At 43.5% G+C, this 27500-nt stretch overlaps 2 protein-coding genes across 4 annotated transcripts in view; one reads left to right on the top strand and one right to left on the bottom strand.

Moving 5' to 3' along the window:
- Nucleotides 1-7095, bottom strand: part of phkb (phosphorylase kinase, beta) — a 124863-nt gene extending 117768 nt beyond the window's left edge. For 2 of the 3 annotated variants that reach the window (XM_072671609.1, XM_072671608.1), the window contains exons 1-3: nucleotides 7011-7095; nucleotides 5432-5549; nucleotides 2346-2432 (exon numbers count right to left, since the gene is read on the bottom strand). In XM_072671609.1, coding sequence (XP_072527710.1) covers nucleotides 2346-2432; nucleotides 5432-5486 — 142 coding nt within the window. In that variant the 5' untranslated portion in view covers nucleotides 5487-5549; nucleotides 7011-7095. The remainder of the gene's footprint in view (nucleotides 1-2345; nucleotides 2433-5431; nucleotides 5550-7010) is intronic. The other variant, XM_072671607.1, reaches the window with a different exon arrangement.
- Nucleotides 7096-7322: 227 nt separating this feature from the next.
- LOC140548041 (T-cell immunomodulatory protein-like) overlaps nucleotides 7323-27500 on the top strand; it is an 82212-nt gene continuing 62034 nt past the window's right edge. Inside the window, exons 1-7 of the mRNA XM_072671392.1 lie at nucleotides 7323-7517; nucleotides 10158-10242; nucleotides 10994-11133; nucleotides 11859-11916; nucleotides 13038-13112; nucleotides 13219-13313; nucleotides 14698-14807. Coding sequence (XP_072527493.1) covers nucleotides 7337-7517; nucleotides 10158-10242; nucleotides 10994-11133; nucleotides 11859-11916; nucleotides 13038-13112; nucleotides 13219-13313; nucleotides 14698-14807 — 744 coding nt within the window. The 5' untranslated portion in view covers nucleotides 7323-7336. The remainder of the gene's footprint in view (nucleotides 7518-10157; nucleotides 10243-10993; nucleotides 11134-11858; nucleotides 11917-13037; nucleotides 13113-13218; nucleotides 13314-14697; nucleotides 14808-27500) is intronic.

Raw genomic sequence — 27500 nt, 5'->3', positions numbered from 1 at the left:
ATATGTAATCATTCATATTTTCCCCACCTTTAAAGCAGTCCATCACTGAACGGGGGAACTGTGTCCTGTGGATCTGTAGACTGTAGATGAGCCTCATAACCATCTACTCTCGCCACTCCGAACGCGACACCACTCCCTCAGATTTATGCTGCACTTTATGCTATGAATACATCACGCCATCACACGGAGAAGATCAACAGCATGAAATCAGCAAACAACATAATTCCTTTAACCACAGCTGACATACAGCTTTACCTTGTGCATCCACTGACTGGCCACTTTATTAGAAACACCCTACCTTGTGCTTCCACTCACTGGCCATCTTGTACACTCTCTGGCCACTTTAATAGAAACACCCTACCTTGTGCATCCACTGACTGGCCACTTTATTAGAAACACCTACTTTGTGCTTCCACTCACTGGCCACTTTATTGGAAACCGTCTACCTTGTGCCTCCACTGACTGGCCACTTTAACAGAAACACCCTACCTAGTGCTTCCACTCATTGGCCATCTTGTACACTCTCTGGCCACTTTATTGGAAACTGTCTACCTAGTGCGTCCACTGACTGGCCACTTTATTGGAAACACCAACTTTGTACTTCCACTCAGTGGACAATTTATTGGAAACCATCTACCTTGTGCTTCCACTCTCTGGCCACTTTAACAGAAACACCCTACCTAGTGCTTCCACTCACTGGCCACTATATTGGAAACACCTACTTCGTACTTCCACTCACTGGCCACTTTATTGGAAACACCTACTTCGTACTTCCACTCACTGGCCACTTTATTGGAAACACCTACTTCTTGTACTTCCACTCACTGGCCACTTTATTGGAAACACCTACTTCGTACTTCCACTCACTGGCCACTTCATTATGACCACCTCCTGGTCACTTCTGTGTAAGGGTAAACTGTACAGATGCGAAGTCTTTGACGTTCAGGAGGACGAGCAGACCGAGTTCCTGAGGAAGCCCTCCAGCAGAACCGAGGCCGAACACAGAAGACTAATTTACTGTGTGTGTAATTTATCAGCGTTTGTGAGGAAACAGATGCAGTGGAGCTGAAACGGCCTTTTGATTAGCTGTAAAACTCACCGCTGTTTCATTTCATCTCTGATCAAAACATTAACCTGAATGAATAATAATAATCCCTCTGTTCGTCCACACAGAGGAAACACCGCGCTGCCACGGCTAATCTACAGCCCCCTTCATCCAACAGCTGGCACTGATTTGGAGGAGAGAGTGAGGGTGAGAGATGGAGGCTGCTGCGGGACGTGTATAGATTTTTTTTTTTTAAAGCATCTTAATTTTAACCATATCTTTGTTTATCTGAGCTGAACCCATTTTAATTTAAACTGTTTCTCCCAGTTTATTCATTCATTACAGACCACCTGTACAGCCTGCCGAACAGGCACACACACAGACAGCAATGAAGGTACTGTTACTGACCGGCTAAAACACGATATACAGCCAGACACTTCATTAACACCACCTTCTTCGCTTCTGTACTCAATACAGCTTATAATCAATCAATACTATAATCAATACTCAATAATCAGCTTAACTTCCCGTACAGGAGCACTGTGTAGGTCTACAAGTCCAGACTGTGTCCATCAGCTTCTCTGCAGACTCTGTTATCAGCCTCCTCCTCTTACCCTGTTCGTTCTTCAATGCTCAGGACCCCACAGGACGGACCACCACAGAGCAGACTGTGGTATGTGGGTGGTGGGTCTACATTCTCAGCACTGACAGCAGTGACACTGACTGACGTGTTGGTGGTGGCGAGTGTGTTAGTGTGTGTTAGATTGTGTTAGAAACACCCTACCATGTGCTTCCAATAACTCGCCACTTTATTAGAAACACCTATATTGTACTTTCACTTAGTGGACAATTTATTGGAAACACATATAGTGTGCTTCCACTCACTGGCCACTTTATTGGAAACTGTCTACCTATCCCGTGAGCAGCGTCCCGTGGGCGTGCATGGGCATCTACAAGGTGACCCACTAGCCTAATACCAGCAGCTCAACACACACTACTAACACACACTCGCCACCACCACCAGGTCAGTCAGGGTCACTGCTGTCAGTGCTGAGAATGTAGACCCACCACCCACATACTACCTCCCTGCTCTGTGGTGGTCCGTCCTGTGGGGTCCTGAGCCTTGAAGAACAAACAGGCTGATGCAGGAGTCAGTCTGGACTTGTAGAGCTATATATAGAGTTCCTATATAAAAGGCGGAGTCATCTCTGGACCCCCAAAGGTCTGTCAAAAAAAGGGACATCAGAAGGTTCGACTGCGTGCAACAGTCAGGTACCCTCACCTGGGACACATGTCTCACCTGCATTGTAGGAGCGGTCCAGCTTTTCCCACAGCGGCTCATCCTCGTGGTGCAGGATGGACAGTTTGAGGGGTTCATAAATGGAGCCTGGCCACAGAGAACACACACACACACACACACACACACACACACACACACACACAGAGGTTCAGCACTGCACCGACTTACACACACTTAGCAGTTTAGAGGACCTGAGTTCATTCACAGACACCGCTTCACTCTCGGAGGCCGCAATGATGCAGAAGTGCGCACTTCAAAGCCTGCCGTTTACTCTGTGGAGCTCTGTGGAGCGTACTTCAGCCCACAAGCCGACACCTGCGCTGATTTGGCATGCTGCTGATGCTAAGAGTGCTGATCAAACAGGGGGGCACTCGAAATTCTGAGCCACTGCGGCGTTACCTGCTTTTACAGTGTACTAGCTCAAGCAGCAGAATTAACATTCCACAGCCTGGAGCACGGAAATCTCTTTCTGCACTTATTTAAAAATTATTATTATTATTAATATTATTATTTTATTTATTATATTAGTTTTTAATTATTTAATCTTGTTTATAATTTTTATTTATTTATTTTATCGTTTCTACTAATTAAATCTTGTTAAATATAAAATTTTTTTGTGACGTTACAAAAACTAAAACACACTATACTATTCAGCCAATAGCAGTTCAGCCCCGCCCCTTCATACTGAAGTTATAAGGAGTGTTTCCGATTGCATTCTGTTTGAGACCAATCAGAACAGAGCTCATTTACATACTGGTCTTAAAGGCACCATAAATATTTAATTCTATTGTCTTTGGTGCCGTCTGTTTTTTCCCCCGGGAAAAAAAAAAAGTGTCCAAATGTTTGTGGACACCTCCTCTAATGAGTGCACCCATAGCTGATACAGATGTGCAAATGCACACACAGCTTGTCTAGTCCCTGTAGAGAAGAAGTACTGCCAATAGAATAGGACTCTCTGGAGCTGATGAACATCATGAGCCTATTGGCTCCATGCTGTCTAATTCCAGGAGTGGGCTAGAGGGGTATAAAGCCCCCCAGCATTGAGGAGCTGTGGAGCAGTGGAAGAACTGTGTTCTCTGGAATGATGGTGGAGGAGCTCCATCCAGTACTTTTGGGATGAGTTAGGGAGTTGGGGATGAGGTGCAGTTTAGCCACACACATTCAGGCTACAGCAGTTTAGCCACACCCATTCAGGCTACAGCAGTTTAGCCACACCCATTCGGGCTACATCCGCTCAACCCATTTAGGCTGAAGTTATAACTAGAGTTTTCAACAAGCCAGCCAACCAGAACAGAGCTAATTTACATATCAGTCTAAGAGAAGCAGTAACAGCCTGTTTAATTCTAATGGATAGAATTAAGGTTGGAAAATAGCCTAACGCCATAGGAAGCAGGTGGACTGGATGAGGAGGGGTAGGAGGAAAATCTCTCGAGCGTCCGGTTCGAGCCCGGACGAACACGGAGGTCCAGCAGCCGTGAATTTGGTTTGGCTCTGAGGCAGAGAGCGACTCTGAGGGAAAACCCCTTCAGCTGAAAGCACCATTTCAGACACATTTAACTTTGGAGTGATTTACATTTTAATGGAATCGACCCAGGGTCAATACCTCAGGTACTGAAAATTCCCATTTCCGGGCAAATTAGCATAATTTCCATCAGCTTTTAAGTAGCAGGGACAAAGCCATCGCTTTTAAGATAACTCCGTCTAAAGCGCCGCACATCCAACAGGAAAATGAGAGATTCATCTCATTTAGGTTCTACCGCACAGCCCGGAGAGACCCGATTCCAGTTGCTAAGTAACCTTCTAAGAACAGCGCTGATTGAAAAATCGATAGAAAAAGATGACACAGGGAGGCGATAAAGATATGATTGGCTAATACACAGATTTTGTCTCACCAGGACGTGTTCGGGGTCTGAAGGTTGCTCCTTTAGTTTATCAATGAGCTGTGTAGCAGTCTGAAACGACTCCCTGTTCACTAAAACAGGGGTTCTGAAACTTTACATGGAGGAAAAATCCTCAGAAATGGAAAACCTAAAGATTTTATGACAACAATGCAACGTTTTTTTAATTGTTTGAGTAAATTTTCCCTGTTTCTCCTAATTTGGTTCGACACTCTCCTCCGATACATATAAAGCCATCCACCCCTCTTTTCTAGCTGCTGCCGATGTGCCGACGTCGGTCAGCCACACTTGGAGGAAAGCGTTGGGTCTCCAGCTCCACCATATCAGCTAATGCTGGCGATCGTCGCTTTAAGAGTATTGAGAGAAGAGAGAGCGCCATCTACCTACCCGAAAAGAGAGCGCGACCAATTGCGCTCACTCAGACTCCGTCTGCCGATGGCAAAGCAGCATTGCTCGAGATTCGAACTCATGACCCCTGGGCCGTAGTGGCAGCGCATTGGCCATCATACCATCATCACAATAACAACAATTTTCACAATACGATAAAATATCGTCATATTGCTCCGCTCTAGGAAGTCATGTGTGCAAAACCCATCTGTCCCAGTGAATCTCATTGAAATGACCTCCACCAATTAGAGTGGAGTTACAGACACCAATTTTGATGTATTTTGAACCACTAGGGGGCACACTAGCCAGGTTTGATCAAGCAAAAATGCCCAAAATTATCAGCTTAAATGTTTATAAAGTAAAATCTGAACATGGTCCAACGACCCAAAACAAATGTCAACACAAGCTCTAAGTCAGGGGCCTATAACCTTATTACAGACTCCAGTGGGGTCTACCATCACCGTGTAGCGTAGTGGATAACAACACCACCTTCCCCTTGGAAGCAAATAGGGGCAAACTTTTAATAACTATTAATAGACTTTACTTTAGTTTAATAGAAACTGGAGGAGCAGGTGTCCACAAACTTTTGGACACATCATGTACAATCAATTCTAAATATTATAGTATAGAATATCACAGAAATGGATATTAATGCTATATTATACGCTATGATACGAGTGAAGTGATCCCAGGCCAGCACTGGTACCCAGACTGGCTCAGGCCTACAGCTCTGTGGGGACGGCGTGTTTTATGAGGGGGTGAACATGAACCCATGAACCCAATCACTGCAGCACGACTTACCATATCTGCTGAGTTTGTGTCGCGGACTGGAATTCTCACTGGCAGTGGAGGCCATTTTTCGTTAGTTGATTGCTACCGCCCTCCTCTCTCCCAGCTATACTACAACCCTACTGAAACTCTGCAGGTTAGTGGAGCATTAGTGGAAGAAGACAAATTACAGTGAATTACACAGCAAGTCATGCAACACAATTTCAGTCAGTGAATCTGAGCGGATCAAACAGCAGGGATGCACGAGGATATTGGAACCGTACCGGTATCAGATCGATAAGCAGAGCTGTCTGATAATTGATCCTGAATATTGAACTACAGTCCTAAAATATCTACATTTGATTGATCCTACTGCATTTGTTACCCTCTACAAAGTGCTGTATGTCTCTGTAATGCTAACCCAGGTAGATTTACTCCAAATTCTACATTTATAAGCGTAAATGTTATCAGCGGATGCGTACATGGAAAATATCGGACACTGGTGTTGTTCCTATATCGGTGCATCCCCACCAAATAGGTCAGACTAGATGATGACGTGTTAACATGTGGTTGAAGGTCTGAGTACAGATTTTCATCTCAATCTCATGCAGGTCATGATGTGTTTATCTACTGTAGTCCAGTTTTATTAAAGGGAAATTTCACCAATCGCTTAAAAGTCTGTATATTTTTCGACAATTAACCACAATTTCACACCAAACCCCCACCCAGAATGACTGGTCCATCTAAAACCGCTGAATTATGCAGAAATGTGTAAAAATGTGTAAAATTACCCTTTAAGAAAACACATCACTACATCAGTAATTAGCTTAAATGAAGTCTGACCCCTAGTACCTGGTTTCGTGACCTCCAGATATTATCTTGTGGCCTCATTTTATTATTTGGGGAACCAGAAACTTAACTTGTGGCCTCAGGATGCTATCTGGTGGCCTCAGGATGCTATCTGGTGGCCGGGCCTTACTAAAAACAACCCCCATGCCCTACATAGGGATCCGACAATGGGTAAACACAACTCCTGTAGATAAAATAACTTAAAAATAAGCAATAGCAGTTATAAACAATAATCTCAAACTAGATATTAAGACATTTAAGACTATTTCCAATTATTTTTTAAATAATTTGGACATAAAACCCTGGTCAATAAAGCACTGACCTTAACTTTAGCCACTTTTGGCTCAAACTAGGCCTAAAGCTTTCAAAATAAGAGTCTTAGTCTCCATTCAGCTCAATGTAAAGAACACAGGCCACAGGTTGAGCAACACTGTGCTTAAACGAGGCCTTCATGTTTTACATCAAAGACAGAAATCTAACAAAGGTCCTGAAGCTGCAGATCATCCATTGCAACCCTTGAGGGATGTTGGGCTGGGGTCTTAAAATAGCCCGAACCCAAAGACTGACCTTTAAGGCTTCAGCCCCTGTTACACTGACACACACACACACACACACACACACACACACACACACACACACACACACACACACACATGCAGATTTAACGCGAAATAACTACATGACATGCGATAAAAACCACACGTGGAAGTAGAACACATCAGCTCAGGTCGCAGACGACGCCGTGCATGTGAAAGAACCGAACCTGAACGTTTGGACCGGGCTTTAAACTCCAGCAGCTTCCAGCCGACATCAGCTAAAGTGGCCATGTTTACCTCCTCACTGACACTCCAGCACGACGCGGCCGTAAAGTCGTGACGTCAGCGAGGCGTTTCTCGTTATATTTGTATTTATTATTTAAATAAAATAAACGTGTTTATTTGGTATTTTAGTTTGTGTTTTTTAATAAATAAATACGTCTTGTATTGACTTACCAAAAATAAAAAATAAAAAAAAGTAAATTCCGTTTGCCGTAAAGCAGCGCGCCGTGTTCCGACTTTTGTAGTCTTTTGGTCATCTCCGGCTGTCAGGATGTGGCCGCCCTGCTTTAGCTCGATTTTAGCCTTATTTGTGGGCTTTTTTGTTCACCACGGCGCGTTTGGGCTTCAGGACGTGACCACGGATCTGTTCGGGGCGGAAAACGAGGGGACTGTAGCCGCTTTCGGTGATTTTAACTCGGATAAGCAGACGGATGTTTTCGTCATTAGAAAGCGTAAGTACAGGGCTGAGGCTAGCTGGCTAAAGCTAATGCTAGCTGGCTAAAGCTAATGCTCTAATCAGCCTGATTGTGCTCCCTAATAAAGCTGTCACCCCTCAGAACTGCTCAGGGAGGTGTTGTCGGTGCTCCAGAGGCTTTCCAGAGGCTTTCCAGAGGCATGCCTGAGCTGCCATGGTTTATTATGAGCCTCAGGACTAGCTAACTAACCCTGTATGAACCCTGGATCCCCTGGTTCTAGGAGGAGCACCTGGCCCTCCCTCTCATTAACACCTTCTAATTATCATTTTTAATGAATATAATTATTAAATGCTCAACACAAGCTCTAAGAAACGACTGTCACTTCAGCATGAGCTCCTACCCTGTTCCTGAAGCTGTAGATACCTGTTCTAGATACTAAGTGTTCCATCATGTTCTAGATCTCCCGCCCTGTGCATCTTCAGCTTGTTCTGTAATGACTGTTATGCCTAGATCTGTATCGTATATCTCGTATGTCATATCTCCACCACTGTGTTCTAGATCATCATCATCATTATCATCATGCATTACGTGTCCTGACGATGCTATGGTTCTCCATGTTCCACAGTCTACGCCCCCCACCCCGCACCTCACCATGTCGTCCTCCTAGTTCTATATTTTGTGTTCCGCCCTTTCTAGATCTTTCTTACTGTAAGTGTAAGTGTTTCAGATCTACCGACCCATTTGTGCGCCGCTATGTTCTAGATATATTGCCACGCATGAGTTCACGAAGAACGTGGCCGACCATGGTGTAGATCAGCGATCATCTACAAATCCACCGTGTGTTTCTTCAGGTTCTAGGTCTTGGTCTGTGTATTCGTCCACCATGTTCTAGATCAGTTATCATCGTCCTGTATGTGCTTTGCTATGTTCTAGATATATTGCCACGCATGAGTTCACGAAGAACGTGGCCGACCATGGTGTAGATCAGCGATCATCTACAAATCCACCGTGTGTTTCTTCAGGTTCTAGGTCTTGCTCTGTGTATTCGTCCACCATGTTCTAGATCAGTTATCATCGTCCTGTATGTGCTTTGCTATGTTCTAGATATATTGCCACGCATGAGTTCACGAAGAACGTGGCCGGCCATGGTGTAGATCAGCGATCATCTACAAATCCACCGTGTGTTTCTTCAGGTTCTAGGTCTTGCTCTGTGTATTCGTCCGCCATTGTTCTGTATGTGCTTTGCTATGTTCTAGATCTGCTGTTGTACCATGTTCTACATATGTTACCATGTACAGTGTAGTCCACCTAGTTCTATATAGTGTGTTCTACAATGTTATAAAAGTAAGATCTTTCTTACTGTAAGTGTTCTAGATTTACCAACCCATTTGTGCTCCGCTATGTTCTAGATATATTGCCACGCATGAGTTCACGAAGAACGTGGCCGACCATGGTGTAGATCAGCGATCATCTACAAATCCACCGTGTGTTTCTTCAAGTTCTAGGTCTTGCTCTGTGTATTCGTCCACCATGTTCTAGATCAGTTATCATCGTCCTGTATGTGCTTTGCTATGTTCTAGATCTGCTGTTGCATGTAAGGCCACCATGTTCTACATGTGTGTACCATGTAGTCCTCCTAGTTCAACATAGTGTGTTCTGCAGTGTTGCAGATATACACCATGGTCTCATTATCATCATGTTATAAAGGTTCCAGCTTTTCTATATCTTTCTTGTTACCTGAATCTACCAACCCATTTGTGCACCACTATGTTCTAGATATATTGCCACGCATGAGTTCACAATGAACATGGTCGACCATGGTGTAGATCAGCGATCATCTACAAATCCACTGTGTGTTTTTTCGAGTTCTAGGTCTTTCTCTGTGTATTCGTCCACCATTGTTCTGTATGTGCTTTGCTATGTTCTAGATCTGCTGTTGTACCAAGTTCTACATATGTTACCATGTACAGTGTAGTCCTATAGACCTAGTTCTATATAGTGTGTTCTACAATGTTATAAAAGTAAGATCTTTCTTACTGTAAGTGTTCTTGATTTACCAACCCATTTGTGTGCCACTATGTTCTAGATAAATTGCCATCCATAAGTTCACAGTGCTATATATCCACCATCCTGTGTGGTTGACTGTGTTGTAGATCTACTGTCCTCTACAAATCCACCATATGTTTCTTCAGGTTCTAGGTCTTTCTCTGTGTATTCATCCACCATGTTACATATCTACCATGTATCCCATTACGTTCTAGATCCACCATCCTATATATGTTCCATGTATATCACTCTGTATGTGCTTTACTATGTTCTAGATCTGATATTGCATATAAGTCCACCATGTTCTATCTAGTGTGTTCTACGATGTTGCAGATATACACCATGGTCTCATTATCAGCGATCATCTTATAAACGTTCCAGCCTTTCTATATCTAATGATCTTATGATGATTGAGTTCTAGATATACCGACCTATTTGTGTTCCACCATGTTCCAGATATCTTGCCATGTCAGAGTTTATCATTATATATCTACTATGTTATAGATCTACCATTTATTCCATCGTGTTCTAGATCTACGATCATGTATATGTTCCACCATGTTCTAGATAATTTCGTCTTTGTTTTTCTCACTTCTCAAAATGTTCTCTTGATTTATTTATTTTTTCCAGAGTCAGAGCTGCTGATCTTCTTGGCTGATCTCAAAGCTCCTTATTTCAAACCCAAGGTGCATCTCGCCAAGGACGTTTTCCCCAGGTAAGGTTCAGGTGATCGCTGAAGACACCAGTGACCATAGAAAACATGGACTGCACAGCGTCTCTCAAAAGTGAAGCAGCCACAGGTCTAGCGCCTCTGCTGGCTGGTGGCGGTATGACGGTAGCTCCACCCATCCCCATATGTTTCAATGACAAAACAGCCCCGCCCATTTTCCTCCTCTAAACTGTCTACAGTTTTTAATTATCCCTCAAAAATCACTGAGTAACCCTTACTCTGCTCTACTGTAAGAGGGCGGGGCTACACTTAGAAATGAAGTGATTGACAGACAGCCTTGGCTGTAGGAAGAGGCCTGTCAGAGGCACCCACCCTTTCTGTTCAGTACATGGAGGACATGTTCGACTTACCGGACAGACTTATAATCGAGGGGAAATCCGCTCTGCTTGTGCGCTGGAAGCTCAGTGAAGACGGTCTGAGACACTGAGGCTCGGCCTGGGAGGAGGGGGCGGGGCTACTGAAGGGGTACTGCGCAGACTCTGGTTGCAGATTTGACAACAAGGCGTACAGTCCAGGCTTCATTTCTATAGAATAGAAGGGAAGAGAACCACGGCGTCCATGCTTCCTATAGCCGTTAGTAAACACCCACCAGATACGAACTGCTGTAGTTATTGAACTTGCTAATTTATTGATCCTGGGGATCAATAAATTACCTATCAAAGTACTGAACCATTAATGCTGTCCTCTGCCCATCTGTTCACACTGTTCCATGGTTGCCGTCTTCTCACTCTTTCAGTGATATCATCATCAGCAGTGTTGTCCCAGGAGACTATGATGGAGATTCTCAGATGGATGTTCTCCTCACCGGTCACCCAAAAGGCTCCGATGTCCAACAGACAAAAGTGTTCATCTTCTGGGGGAATAACCAGACCCTGGGTAAAGCTGTGAATTCAACATCAGAGAAGAACATTTACCATCTGCGTCATTAGAGACCCCTACCCTGAGCATATCCACTCACTGGCCACTTTATTAGAAACCCCTACCCTGAACATATCCACTCACTGGCCACTTTATTAGAAACCCCTACCCTGAGCATATCCACTCACTGGCCACTTTATTAGAAACCCCTACCCTGAGCATATCCACTCACTGGCCGCTTTATTAGAAACGTCTACCTTGTGCATATCCACTCACTGGCCGCTTTATTAGAAACGTCTACCTTGTGCATATCCACTCACTGGCCGCTTTATTAGAAACACCTACCTTGTGCATATCCACTCACTGGCCGCTTTATTAGAAACACCTACCTTGTGCATATCCACTCACTGGCCGCTTTATTAGAAACACCTACCTTGTGCATATCCACTCACTGGCCACTTTATTAGAAACACCTACCTTGTGCTTATCCACTCACTGGCCACTTTATAAGAAACACCTACCTTGTGCATATCCACTCACTGGCCACTTTATTAGAAACACCTACCTTGTGCATATCCACTTACTGGCCATAAACCCCTTTCTCTAACTGTAGATTGGCAAGGTGGAGCTCTAAGAGAAGGGTTTCTAATGAAGCTTTTTTGATAGTTATTATTTTAATGTGCAGCAGTCGTAATATTGATGGTGTTCAGTCACTCCTCTGACTTCTCAATGTTCTCCTTCAGACCAGGCTGACAGAGTTGACCTCAATGTGACCTTTACTGACCAGCCCCTGGTTATGGAGTAAGTACATTCACTCTGTTTGTATTTGGGCCTCCACCCTGTTACTGTTGGCCCCGCCCTGTCTGTGCACTACAATATGAAAGTCTTTAACACTAAAGGAATAGTTCAGTGTAAGTGAGCGTCTCTCACAGACAGTCTAATAACAGCCAATAAACAGAATTAGGGAAGCAGCCTTCATCCACTACACCCCCAGACTGTGGGGCACTGTACCGAACAGTGTCAGAGAGGCGGGGCAGTGGACATTTCTAAACCAGAACTTAAAACATTTATCTTTATCAAGATTATCTAATCAAGCTAATTAACACTATGCACTTTATTATTTATCTGATCTTGTCTTATATGTATTTCATTTATTTCTTAACTTGTTATTAATTTATTTAAATTGCCTTTTCCTAGTTTTATTCCCCTTAGATTGGGCAGTCTGTTATTGTTCTATTTGTATTTAATTATATATATACACTTAATTTTTTTAATGCTGTTGTAACTATGTACTGTAAAACATTTCATAATGTATGAAAAATGCTTTATTATTATTATTATTATTGTTGTTGTTGTTGTTGTTGTTTTTAATATTATTACTACTTTTACTACTACTAATAAATAAATAATTTATTATTTTGCCTGGCATTAGATGTTTCCCAATATTTTTGTCTAGTTTATTTATTTATTTATTTATTTATTTATTAGTCTGTAAATTCATTACAAAGCTGATTTGGGGAAGTATTATTAATAATAATAATTATGATAATTAATTAATTCATTAAGTAAGTAAGTAAGTAATTAATTAATAAAATACTTTTTGCGAAAATGTTTACTAAAATATTTAAATATAATATAATAAATGTGCCAATAATAATGATAATAGAATTAATGATATGTAACATATAATAAAATACACTTTTAATTAATATATAACTCTTACAATTATGCAACAATGTATGTTAAAATGATTATTATAATATAAATGATTGTTGTTGTTGTTGTTTTTGTTGTTGTTAAAGAGGTAGCAGGTAGGAGCATCAGTGGGTGACCTGTGGGCTGAGTCCAGCCCTGGCTGGTTAAAGCGCTGTATTTCTGAGTGTGTTTTGAGAAGCCTTGTGTTTCCGTTTCTTCCACTGCAGCTTTAACGGAGACATGATTCCAGACGTTTTCGGAGTGGTGAGCGGTGTGACGGAGGTTTGCTATCTCCGTGACCGGTGAGGCATTTTAATAGAAACACTTTGTTGGTCTTAATCAATGCAGACTGTTGTCTTACAGGTCATGTATGACATTGCTGATTGGATTTGTCTGTTTGTTGTGCAGAAAGCCTCGGTGTGAAAGAGCTCTCAGCTCTGACGTGAAGATCCGCGTTCCTCACTCCAACGCCTTCATCGACCTGAACAAGGACTTCACTGCTGGTGAGTGATGTACTGTATATGACCAAGGGCTAAGAGGCTGCGTTTTAATCATGGATGGAAAGTAAAGATGGATTCTGCCGTATTTTGACACCCACGAAGTGGAGTACGTGGACAGTCTGAAGATCAGGGCTGTGATTGGAGTGAAGTCACTGCTGGGCCAGTGCTGTGGGGTAGTGCTGTGTAAGCAGTCTGCTCTCTTGTGTCGTTTGCTTGCGTTTAGCTCTTTAGCTTGAGGTCAGCTCAAGTCTCACACACTAGTTTGTGGTTGGCATGTTTGCTCAGGGAGGGAACTTCATTATCCACAGCAGCAGCTGCAGAAACGTCATCAGGAGGCCTGGCATCAGAGCCAAAGATCCAGATCTTTATTTATTTATGTATGTGTGTTAGTTTAGACAGACATATGCAAACTTTTCAGGTGCCCGAGGTGTTTTAAACATACATACACTATTGACAAAAGTATTGGGACGCCTGTTCATTAATTGTTTCTTCTGAAATCAAGGCTATTAAACAGAGTTTCTCCTGTTTTTGTTGGAGTAACTGTCAGGGAAGAAGACTTTCTAGTACATTCTGAAGGAGCATTGCTGTGAGGATTTGATTGCTTTCGGCAACAGGAGCGTTAGTGAGGTCAGGATGTTGGATGATGATCACCACCCCACCCCACCACCCACCTTATCAACCCCAACTCCCCAACTCAGCGTCCCAAAAGTACTGGATGGAGCTCCACCACCTTCATTCCAGAGAACACAGTTCTTCCACTGCTCCACAGCTCAATGTCATGCCTGGCATTAGGCATGTCCCAATACTTTTGTCCATCTAGTTTTTTTTGGTCTGTAGGTTTATTAAAGAGATGAAGTGGAGAAGTCTTTGTGAGAAGAATCACGTATACTCTCACTCTCTCTATCTCTCTCACTCACTCTCTCATTGCCTAGAACACGCTTTCACTCCCTCGATGGTTTAAGGCCCAGCCCGGCTTTTTAAGTGCCTCTTAAGCCCTGCAGTGGCGGATTGGAGTGTACAGCAGTTTCACAATTTTCAACTTGACTGAGAGAGGCAGGGATTTCCATTTTCTTCACCAGTGAATAAATAAATCGGCTTCATCCGCCAGATTGTTTTTGCTGGCTGCTTTTCCTCACTCGTAACCCCGTCACCAAGACGGTGCCTTTTCTCCGCCAGGCCAGGAGCTTTAGGTCCTGTTTAAGGTGTGTGTGTGTGTGTGTGTGTGTGTGTGTGTGTGTGTGTGTGTGTGTGTGTGTGTGTGTGTGTGGAGGTGTGTAGGAGCGTAACTCGTCCGTATTTGCTCACTGGGCTGTGATGTTTAAACTGTGCTGTAATTAATAATTAACCCGCTTAGAGCTTTGAAACAATGCGCTCCTGGTCCCGCCAGGCTGCGGTGAGTCTCAGGTAAGCGCTCACACTGTTGCGGAGACGGGTCAGCGCTTCACTCATGTCACCGAGTTCAGGTGGAGAAATGCCAGCGCAGTTCCAGACACAGCTGTTAGTGGCTTCATTTCTGTTTACGCTTTAAAATGAATTGTTTGTGGATGAATAAACTATTTATTTATTTATTTATTTATAGGTTTAATAATTTGTTTGTTTCCTCTTCCAGCCCAATTATAGAAGTTCTGGTGTCCAGATTCTGATATATAAATGTAAATCCCAGCTGAGAGAGACTCTGTGGTTGAACGCTGTCATGGTCATGAATTTGAATCCCTGCTTTGCCATCAGCAGCCGGAGTCTGAGAGAGCAAAGTTGAACCTTTTAAAATGGTTCTAAAGAAATGATATGATTATTGCAAGTCAGTAATAATATATATAAGGTTCTTTAGTAAAGGGGTTGGTTCTATATATAACAAATATGAGAAAAAAAAACTCTCGTTCTTTTTAGAGCCTTAAAAATGATTGTAATCAGCACTTCAAAGGTTCCGCTATTGTTCCTACACAGTAAACAACCCTTATTCTGTGCTATCTAAACCCCCCTTCAGCACTGAGCTGTGGAGCAGTGGAAGAACTGTGTTCTCTGGAATGATGGTGGTGGAGGAGCTCCATCCAGTACTTTTGAGTTGGGGATGGTGAGGTGGGGTGGGGTGGTGATGCAGCTCTTTTTGCAGAATAGAGACAGTTACTCCAACAAAAGCAGGATCAGCTTTTCTAATACTCTTGATTTCAGAAGAAACAATGAATGAGCAGGTGTCCAAATACTTTTGTCAATATAGTATATTTGTAGCACTTTTGTTTTACACCGTATACAACCCTTATTCTGTGCTATCTAGAACCCTTTTTTCACTAGGGTCATATCCATGCACGCGTCTGTAATATTATGTGTATGTGGAGTTTCCATTAAACCTGAGAACAGGGCCGTCTTTTATATGGTTAAGAAGGAGCCCTCCATCATTTAACCTCAATAGAAGGTCTCGCTTGGCCTCCCACTCTGCTGTAAGTCCTAAGTCCTCCAGCCTGAGCAGAAAGAAACTGGAAACTGAAAGTATCAGCCTTATTTAAAGGCACGTCTGAGACCCATCTGTCCTCCCTTTTTAAACCAAATGAGATCTTGGAGGCGTTCATTGAAGTCTGAGCTGATTTGAAGGGTGAGGACTTTCTTGGTAAGCTTGTGTGTCAATCACCCTGACTGTAATAATCCCACTGCTCAGCGACCCGCGGTAGATTGGGTTTCCAGTGTACCGTAGATACGCAGTGTTAATGTAAAGATCGTCACACCAGATTTGAATCCTCTCAAGGCTAAGAACCGACTTAGTGATTAATATTGCCAAGTGACCGCGTAGCAGCTTGTCCTTTCTTCTGGGTTTCTTTCAAGTCCTCCTTCCATCACCAAGAAAAAGCATTTCGTTCCAAGTGGTCGAGTTTTGGCTGAACTATAAAGACTTTTTTTATTATTATTTTATTTTTATTTAAGTGAAGAGATCAGATGTTCTGCAATGACCACATCAATCACCCGATCTCATTAAAATTAAGCATAAGGGAAACCTCTGAGGAGAAGCTGGACCTGGATGCTGTTGCAGTGAAGGCCTCATAGCAAGCAACCCCTATAGCAACTACCTAGAATACCTTCACAACCCCCTGGAATACCATAGTAACCACCTGATAACTTAACCAACAACCGTAGCAAACAATCGTATGCTAATACCAAGCAAGGACCTGTGATGGCATGGCAATCTCCTAGTAGCAGCACCACCGCAACCTTTTAGGATTACCATAGCAATGTCATAGCAACACCATCACTACCAACTGTAATATCATGGTAACCTCCAAAAAAACAACACCATTGCAACCACCTGATGATACAAATACACTAGTAATATCCTCCAGCCAACCACATGGGGTACAACAGCAACCACTTGGCAGCATAGCGACCAACGTGGACGCCATAGCAACTGCCCAGCAATACTGTGATACATTTTTTTTGTTGTTGTTTATTATAAATAAATATGGAACCAAGTATTACTATGGCATTGCAAAATCTACACTATATGTCCAAATACTTGTGGACACCACTTCCAATGAATGCTTTTAGCTACTTTAAGTTGCACCCATTGCTGACACAGATGTGCAAATGCACACACAGCTTGTCTAGTGCCTGTAGAGAAGAACTGCCAATAGAATAGGACTCTCTGGAGCAGATAAACACCATGAACCTATCAGCACCATGCTGCCTAATGCCAGGTGGGGGCTAGTACAGGGGTATAAAGCCCCCCAGCATTGAGCTGTGAAGCAGTGGAAAGAGCTGTGCTCTCTGGAATGATCTCTAGCTCTTTTTGCTGAATGCAATCAAATCCTTACAGCAATGCTCCTACTCCAAAATCTTGTAGAAAGCCTTCCTTCTTCTCTGGACAGTAGAGACCGTTGCTCCAACAAAACCAGGATCAGCTTATCTAATTCTCTTGATTTCAGAAGAAACAATGAATGAGCAGGTGTCCCAATACTTTTGTCCATTTATAGTGTATTTGTAGCACCTTTTAAAGGAGTACTAAAATAACCATAACATTTGTTGACATTCCACTATTTCCGGCCCTCACTGTAGATACTACGTCTTTAATATGTTTTACTATGGCTTTGATCATGGCTCAGCCAATCAGATTTCAGAACCAGAGCTGACGAGAGTAAACGGGCCAGGCTGTCAGTCATTCATTCAGCACAGGCTAAAGAGGTCAGCGTGTCCTTCTCAGCTCCGGGCCTGAAGCCATTTATCAGAGCGGAGACGTCGCTCTGCTGGCTTCCTCGCCACATGTTTCCCACCCTCTCCGCTGGATCTTGGCATCCGCGCCACTCCCAAACCATCTGGAGCTGTCCCGGCCCTCTGATTGGCAGGCCGGAGCGGAGGAAACACTCTGAGCCTCTGCAGCTGCGGAGAAATCACAGCGGATTAACGGCAGCCAAGAGCAGAGGGAGACGGGGGGAAAAATAAAAATAAATGAAAAACATCCGGACTAAATCGAACGCCACTTGCTCCGCAATTATGCCGTTTAGTGTGGCAGGGCCGGGGCTTTGGGGAGAGGAGTCGGACAGATTTGAATGCCAGCACACCTGGATACTGGATAGGAAAAGTTATTCTTCATTTCTTTCTTTTCTTTGGCGCAAAAAGCTGGAAAATTTCTTTTGATCCTTTCCTAAAGCATAGTTCAGCCAAAGCTCAAATATGTAGTTTCACCCTCTTAGCCTGAATGCAGCCAATCAGCAAAGGCATGTTTGGTGGGTGTAGGTAGCTTACTGTATACCCCTCTAATTAGCATGGTGTTGCTAGTTTGCAGGCCTGATCATCAACCTCCTTGGCAACACCATCACCATCCCCTGGTTTGTGCACCCTTTAGACATCACAGTAACACCCAACCGACCACATGGGGTACCACAGCAACCATTTGGCCAAATTGCTAGCAACTACTTAGCACCATAGCAGTGCCTTCCGCACAAGAGATAGATGGGGCAGTCATTCAGTCTGAGATGTAGACAGTCAGTTCGGGTTCGTCGTAGAGAAATTGACCGATGGTGGTGGTGGTGGTGGTGGGGGGGGGGGTGGGGGGGGGGGGGGCAAATTGCTATTAACTACTTAGCACCATAGCAATGCCTACCGCACAAGAGCTGGGTCAGTCGATCAGTCTAAGATGTTGACAGTCAATTCGGGTTCATCGTAGAGAAATTGACCGATTGGTGGTGGTGGAGGCGGGGGTGTGGGGGGGGAGGGGTCTTCTTCGGGTACTATTTTACCTCATAACGCCCTGCATGGATCCCTCCACTGCAATTAAATTGATAAACCGTGTTTAGACCACAATTTAATGGCATAGGAAACCCTAAGCTGCTGACTGGCTCCATATTAGCCTCACCTTTGTGCTATGAGATCCGGGTCCCAGTTTAGCGCTGATCATCTTTTAGGCCAGGACCATGACTTTAGCTATCCGTTAGCATAGTGCTAGCTGCATGCCGGGCTGCCGACTTGTTTAAAGAGGGCTACATCAATAAACTGGTCATTTATTCAACATATTCAACATATTTAAGTTAGCTAGCATTAGTTACGAACCCGTCGTATAAGAGAAAGCCTTAAGTAGCTGTTTGTTCTGCAGCGGAAAGTTCCGTAGTTCCTCTAGAATGGAGAGCTTCACCTCAAACCTCTCTGAATGACCGTGTTCACACTGAACCGTGTATTTACGCTGAAGTATTTAAAAAGTTGGTTGAGTTTCCCTTTTAAATTCAGTCTAAAGCTGCTGTAAACAAAAGGCACCTGGTTTCAAAAGAGCTACAGCTACTGTATTACCACTAGAACGGGTCAGTACAGATGCCTGAGTTCCATTAGTGTGTTATCTCTCGCTTGGACGTGGTGAGGGTCCGGACAGTTATACGTCTCTAATGCCAGTCACACACTGGAGGCTATAAATATGCAGCACACCCGTGAGCGCTCGCTTCCAGGTAAAAGGGATGGGGCTGCATCCGCTGTAGCGTTTAGATCTAATATAAGATCCAGATTGGGCGGCTCAGCGCCCTCCATGCATTTTCACACGCTCTGGTGCCTCACTGGTGCTGTTATAGGGCCCAGATCCCTCTAAGGATGGTCCACATAGGTCTGTGTTTGTGTGGGTTTAGTGTTTACAGACCAACAAGTGCTTTTAAATGACATTTAATCCTTTAAACCCTTTAGAACCTGAATGTGGCCCATAATTCCTCAGTTCCTCAGGCTTGACGTGAGTTTACAGTAGATTAGGCACAGACGTGTTCGTGTCGTAGCAGTAAACTGAATAATTCACAGAGGCTTCTGAACAGTTAGTTAGGGAATCATTTGGAGTGATACTGGATGATTACTGGTACTGAATAATTAATCGTTACAGGATAGGTTATAGTTACTGAACAGTTACTGAAGTTAGCAGTTACAGGATAATTTACCATAGATACTGAATAATATATATAATATATATATAAAATATGGAATAATTATTAGTCAATTCGAAATAATGTGTAATAATTATTGTACTGTTACAAGTAACTGACTAATACGTAGTAATTACTAGTAGGTACTGAACAATTAATAGTTCCAGTATAATTCATAGTAGTTACTCAGTATTTAATGGGTACTGAACAATTAATAGTTTCCTGTATAATTCATAGTAGTTACTCAGTATTTGTTGGGTACTGAACAATTAGTAGTTCCTGTATAATTCATAGTAGTTACTCAGTATTTAGTAGGTACTGAACAATTAGTAGTTCCTGTATAATTCATAGTAGTTACTCAGTATTTAATGGGTACTGAACAATTAGTAGTTCCTGTATAATTCATAGTAGTTACTCAGTATTTAGTAGGTACTGAACAATTAGTAGTTCCTGTATAATTCATAGTAGTTACTCAGTATTTAATGGGTACTGAACAATTAATAGTTCCTGTATAATTCATAGTAGTTACTCAGTATTTGTTGGGTACTGAACAATTAGTAGTTCCTGTATAATTCATAGTAGTTACTCAGTATTTGTTGGTACTGAACAATTAGTAGTTCCTGTATAATTCATAGTAGTTACTCAGTATTTAGTAGGTACACACTAATAAGGTAAATATGGTAATTTCGGTAGTGTGCGTGCCTCCTGAAAACCGTTGGATTTGCATGGTATTGTGGGAACTGTAGTGCTTTAGGAGTATTGCTGTGGTAACTGTAGTCTTGTTGGGTTGGACGAGGATGAAACGAAGTATAACTTGCACAACTGACTTAATTTACTTGTTTGTTTGTTTGTTTATTTTCCCCTGTTGTTCCCTGATAGTTACTGAATAATATATTTGATTAATGACTCGAAGGTAAGCCTAGGTTTTAGAGTCTAACTAATGATACTGGACTTATTTTCCCGAGTTTATCTCTGGTTTGAGGTTTTAATCATAATTCACCCTCATTTTAAAGCCTCTGAATCACAGAAGCTATCGAGCCGCTCTTGTTTCTATCTGCTCGGTGCTCCTCGCAGTTCATTAGGATAAACAGCGGGCGATTACTGTGGATAAAGGTGAGCGGTTAACTGCAGCGAGGCGGCCCTTTAAATGGGCTGGTGGAGCCAGCTTGATTGGATCTATAAAAACCACAGGCTGAGGATGGGCAGCCAGATTAGCAAGCTAGTGTCATAAAGCTATAAAAAATGCTCTCCTAGAATTATAATAAAATAATGGAAACGGTGGAGACGGGAAACCGGTCCTGTTTTCATCTCCTGCCTTTTAGAACGAACAGGTTTTGTTGCAGTGCCTAATTAAACAAGGCCGGCTGAGCTTAGTCCTGATTGGTTCCCAGGGTTGGGTAGCTAGGGTTATATTGTTGTGGTAACTAGAGTGAAGACCAGGGTTTTTACTGTCTGGTTACCGTGGTATTTCAGGTGGTTGCTGTGGTATCCCAGGCGTTGGTTATACTGTGGCTTAGTCATTGCAAGATGGTTTGCTACATGGTATCTAGGGTGAGACTAGGGGGTTTGCTAACTCATTATTATTATTATTATTATTATTATTATTATGGCATTTCAGGTGGTTGCTATGGTATCCCAGGTACTGTAGTGTTATGTAGGCTGTGCCATCAGGTGACAAAAATCCAATGTCAGGACAGTGTCTAATTCCAGCGTTGGTATTTTGTTGGTTTTAAGGTTTGGTGTTGGGTAACCAAAATCTATCGTCTTTCAAATGTCACATGCCAGCGTTTAGCCGGGTTAGTATGGTGATCAAAACTGCATAACGTTATCGTCCAGACAACGTGGAAATTCAACGTTATTAGACATTGATACGGCATGTTGTTGTTTTAAGTCGTGGTGTTAAGAAACCGAAATTCAACATCTGTCTGACGTTTTGATTTCCAACCAAAATTCAGCGTCTAATGTTTGATTTTGGCGTCAACCGATTTAAAATTTTAACTGAAATGATAATCAGGTAAATATGATATGTAATTAATAACCTAAAGCTGGTTGCATGGCAACAGTGACCCATTTCACTCCAAACCAACTCTCAATGACTCTGTTTACGGATCACCCACTGAATTCTGCAGAAACGGAGGCACTCCTTGGGTTTGTCCATTGTTTTGGTATCTCGGCAACGTCATTGCTAAGCAGCAACTTGGAGATGCTTATTTAAATAAATAAACAAATAAACAAGCAAGAAAGGAAGAAACAAGGCTGAAGGTTGTACTGCCAATTATAAATGTCATTAGGCACAAATATGCTCAAAAGATACTGATGCTGCCTGGAGGCAGGTTGCTAGGCAACGCTGAATCTCAACGCGGCAAGCTGCAGCCAATTAAACAACCTTTTGGGCCGAGAGCGACAAGTTATTGTGGAGTAATGTAAAGGAAGCAGATTTTCCACATTAGGAGCTCGGTGAAGTGGGAGTTGATCAAGGCGCTATCTGCTCTGCTTCCTTTTATTTCTTTTTCGGTGTAATCTGAGAGGCTGGGGCGAGTCACGGCGGCTCCAGCGGACAATGCATGAATATCAAGATATGATTAAAAAGCTGTATTGTGATGCAGTATATCTTTGATGATATTGCCCAGCCGTACAGAAGCCATAACTGCAAAAGTGCATTTCCTCTAGGCCCAGCCAAAGTGGCTCCACTTCCAGGGAGTTGCTGGGCTGTTGCCACACTCGCTAGGCTGAACGTGTTTTTGCTAAGTGGTTGCTATGATATTTCAGGTGGTTGCTTTAGCAACGATTATGATATTGGTTTGTTGACATGGTGTCTCACATATTATTCATTATGGTGTTGCTAAGTGGTGGCGAGGTGGTTGCTTAAGTATTTATTAGTGTCGTAGTCGTTGACGACGGGGCTGAAAATGCGCTGACTCATCGTTTTATCATTAATGTATTTGCTGTTTAGCTTTTTCGCTCTCTAAAAGTTCAGATAATAGAGCTGCTCCATGACGTCAGCGGTTTCTGGCTCCTGTCCGGTCGGCTCCATCCAGAGCTACAGTTTTTAAAACAATGGAGTCCGGCCCAGGGTTCGACCCAGGTTTCCAGCACCCTCGGCAGGACTGTACAAACGACACGCTCTGCAGATTCATACTGGATTAAATTAGAGCCACGGTTTTCACTCTCTCGCACGCACTCTCCCCAAACCCCCTCCACTCTCTCTCTCGCGCACTCTCCCCAAACCCCCTCCACTCTCTCTCTCGCGCACTCTCCCCAAACCCCCTCCACTCTCTCTCTCGCGCACTTTCCCCAACCCCCCCCCTCTCTCTCTCTGTTATGAGAGGTGTCTGATGGTTTAATTTCACACCAGTCCAGAACTCTCTCACTTTAAACAGCTTCTCTCACACTCACTCTTTTTCACTCTCTGGCTTTCCACCATCATCACACACTGGTCTGTTTATCCCCCTCACACACACACACACACACACACACACACACTCTAATCCTACCTACTGACCAATATCTTGATGCATATGTTTGTTCGCCAGTAAATTAAACGCTTCTATAAAACTCCACTCCTGACCAATCGAGGCAGGGACTCCACAAGACCTCTGAAGGCTCCCTGTGGAATCTGGCCCCAAGACTTAGCAGGCGTTAGCAGCAGATCCTCCGTTAAGTCCTGTAAGATGTGAGGTGGGTGGGGCCTCCTTGGGCATCCAATAATAGTTCACCGGTACCTTTTTGGTAGGTACTGACGACTGCATGCCAGAAACACCCAAAGAAAAAAGAAAACCCCTAGCCCCTGTTGATGCTCTGGAGATGTTCTGACCCAGTCGTCTATCTAGAACATCGTGGAACATCGGCTTGGTTCTTGTCAAAGTGTTTAGATTCTTACGCTTGTCCATCTTTCCTGCTCAGCACCTTCATCACCTCCAAGAACTGATCGTTCTTCACTCGCTGCCTCATATGTAGATCCACCCCTAGACAGGAACCCAGGAGCCAGTTCCTGGACCCAGATCATCAGTGTTCTTCACGTTTTACCGGTAGCCACCTTCAGAGGTATCGTGGAGTCTGTAACTTTGGTTTGGTGTATGATGGGACCTAGAGAGTAATTGGGTTCTCACACACGCGCACACACACACACACACACACACACACACACACACACCACACACACAGACACACACACACACACACTGCCATGTGTTCATTGTTAGTCAAACAGCTTTGCATAATCATATTCAAGCTGGACTTGTGTCATTTAAGCACACACACTCTCCCTCTGTCTCTCTCTCCTTTCTCTCACACACACACACACACACACACACACACACACATACACCACACACACATATCCAGGATGTTCTCCATGGTTATCCCCACCTAAGCTTGTTACTCCAGTACGCTGGTCGTTTTTCTCTCTCCTCGTTTTTTTCTTCCCCCAGCTTTCTTCGCTCCTGCTGGATAAAGTGTGAGAGAAATGGGACATGGCGTACGCGGGCCTCGCCGTAATCCTTCCCCACTGCACCTACGTTGTTCCTGTAATGGTTTTATGAGATTATTTCTCCCTCAGAATAGCATCTCTCCATTTTCCGCCAGCGTTGTGTCATGCTTATGAATGAAGCGCTTTGAAAAATCGCGGGGTTCGAGGCACTCGCTGAAGTAGATTGGCTTATATGGGGTGTATTTATAGGCTTTAGCTTTTTCGCCTGCCCTCAATTCCACGCACCCCCCCCCCACACACACCCCCCCTCAACCCAATACACCAGCCCTCCAACACTCCAACACCACCCCTGGCTTTCTGATGGAGTTTTGCTTCTCCTGCGACGTTCAGCTTGCGCTCTTGTTCCCGACGCACTGAATAAGCATCTGAGTAACGTTGTGTTCGGGGAACGAGGCCGAACATGTGTAGACGCTGTATCTGATTACCATTAACAAGCTGTAACGGGGTGGATTACAGGGAAAACACGGGCTCATGCTGATGTCCTCCAGCCTCAACTGCTTATTTTTGTGGTTTTGGATGAGCTTGATGCTTCATTTCCTGCACTGAGAGGTCTATGCAGTGGCCTATATCCTGAAGCAGTGGAGCTGCACTGCTGCCAAGGAGGTTCAGACTGCGTTCACATTACAGACATGTACATGCACGCTCTGTCAGAGCGGCAGCACTGATCCACGGTACTGTGGCCCCCTTTGCCTCTACTCTTCTGGGAAAGCTTCACAGGAGATGTTGGGAACATTTGCTGTGAGGCAGATTTGATTGCATTAAGCCACATGAGCGCATCAGTGAGGTTGGGTAGGCGTACTGATGATAGATGATTTCGTTCTGGTGCTCCAACTCGTCCCCAAGGTGTTGGATGGGGCTCCATCATCATTCCAGAGAATGCAAGTCTTCCTGTTAGGCTATAAAAACTACTGCAGATTCATACTGATTAAAGCCATTCCCCAATTCTTACTGTCAGACTGTAAAAGCTATAGGCACTGCAGATTCATACTGGATGGAAACAGAGCAGTGGCTATTTCTGTCAGGATGTTGAATCTAGAAGCACTGGCAGATTCATACTAGGTTAAAATGTCTGTGATAACTACACACATTTTAAATTCATACTGGATTAAAGCCATTCCCCAATTATTACTGTCAGACTGTTAAAAGCTATACATACTGCAGACTCCTACTGGATTGAATTGATCCATTTTTTTTCTGGATGTTCTGCAGATTCATACTGGATTAAGATTGCTGTACAGTTGTTACTGCCGGAAAAAAATACACATCACTGTCTGCAAATTCACTGTTCAGATTCATACTGGATTAAAATAGAGCCATGATTATTTCTAGAAGCATCTAAAGTCTAGAATTCTACTGGAATTAAACCTATATGTGATGACTAGCCTCAGACTGTAAAAATTGAATTAAATAGCTGCAGTTATGGCTGTCAGGACTGTAAAACCTCTACACTCTTGCAGATTCATACTGGATTAAAATAGCTGCAGTTATGGGCTTGTCAGACTGTAAAACCTCTACACTCTGCAGATTCATACTGGATTAAATTAGCTGCAGTTATGGCTGTCAGACTGTAAAACCTCTGCACTCTGCAGATTTCATACTGGATTAAAATAGCTGCAGTTATGGCTGTCAGACTGTAACCCTCTACACTCTGCAGATTCATACTGGATTAAAATAGCTGCAGTTATGGCTGTCAGACTGTAAAACCTCTACACTCTGCAGATTCATACTGGATTTAAAATAGCTGCAGTTATGGCTGTCAGACTGTAAACCTCTACACTCTGCAGATTCATACTGGATTAAAATAGCTGCAGTTATGGCTGGTCAGACTGTAAAACCTCTGCACTCTGCAGATTCATACTGGATTAAAATAGCTGCAGTTATGGCTGTCAGACTGTAAAACCTCTACACTCTGCAGATTCATACTGGATTAAAATAGCTGCAGTTATGGCTGTCAGACTGTAAAACCTCTACACTCTGCAGATTCATACTGGATTAAAATAGCTGCAGTTATGGCTGTCAGACTGTAAAACCTCTACACTCTGCAGATTCATACTGGATTAAATAGCTGCAGTTATGGCTGTCAGACTGTAAAACCTCTGCACTCTGCAGATCATACTGGATTAAAATAGCTGCAGTTATGGCTGTCAGACTGTAAAACCTCTACACTCTGCAGATTCATACTGGATTAAAATAGCTGCAGTTAGGCTGTCAGACTGTAAAACCTCTACACTCTGCAGATTCATACTGGATTAAAATAGCTGCAGTTATGGCTGTCAGACTGTAAAACCTCTACACTCTGCAGATTCATACTGGATTAAAATAGCTGCAGTTATGGCTGTCAGACTTAAAACCTCTACACTCTGCAGATTCATACTGGATTAAAATAGCTGCAGTTATGGCTGTCAGACTGTAAAACCTCTACACTCTGCAGATTCATACTGGATTGAAATACATACGCGTACGTTATTGGAGTCATACTGCAACCACTGCAGATTCATACTGGATTCTTGCATTCAGACTAGACGCTTTGATTCTAATCACACATCCAGATTCATACTGGATTGAGACCTGTGATCTCCTTGCTTAATCAGGTTCCTGAACCCTCCCAGGTGAAGCCGGCTGGGCTCAGTTTTGTGGGGTGTGTGTGTGTGTGTGTGTGTGTGTGTGTGTGTGTGTGTGTGTGTGTGTGTGTGTGTGTGTGTGTGTGTGTGTGTGGTGTGTGTGTGTGTGTGTGTGTGTGTGTGTCTAGAAGAGATTTTCTCCGGCTGCAGTTTGGAGACTTCTTCTCTCGTCCCTAAAGCAGACTGATGATGGCTGACCTTGAGGAACAGAGCCTTCTCTCTCCTCGGCTGTGTTTGAAGTAAACAGTGTGACACGCTGATCACAGCACATCACACACTCACAGGAAAATCTCAGAGGAGGACTCCGCCTCGGCCCGAGAAAAGAAGACGGCAGAATGACTTTGCCTTGGCTTCATAATGCTCAAAGATGTGTTCCTCAAAGGACGGGAAGTGGAGGGAAGATGGAATCAGCGGTGCTTCACCTGCCTAACCCGGAGATGAGAGGCCTGATCCTAATGTTTACAGTATTTGTGGTTTATGGGGTACGACTGTTCATGTGCCACCTAACCATCTAAACAGCCTTATAATGGTGGTGGTATTCCTGACTGCAGTGGCCTCTTTCAGCAGCGTAAAGCCTGCATTGCACACTTGCATGGATGGAGTGTTTTGAGGAACGTGGAGAGGAGTTGAAGTTATTGACCTGGCCTCCCCAGATCTCAATCCAATCGACTGTCCGTGGGAGCAACAGGTCCGTTCTGCTCCCTCCAGA

Source organism: Salminus brasiliensis, chromosome 25, assembly GCF_030463535.1.
Source record: "Salminus brasiliensis chromosome 25, fSalBra1.hap2, whole genome shotgun sequence".
NCBI classification, from domain to species: Eukaryota; Metazoa; Chordata; class Actinopteri; order Characiformes; family Bryconidae; genus Salminus; species Salminus brasiliensis.
Note: the sequence above shows the minus strand (reverse complement) of the source record. Positions and strands in the feature narration are given on the sequence as shown.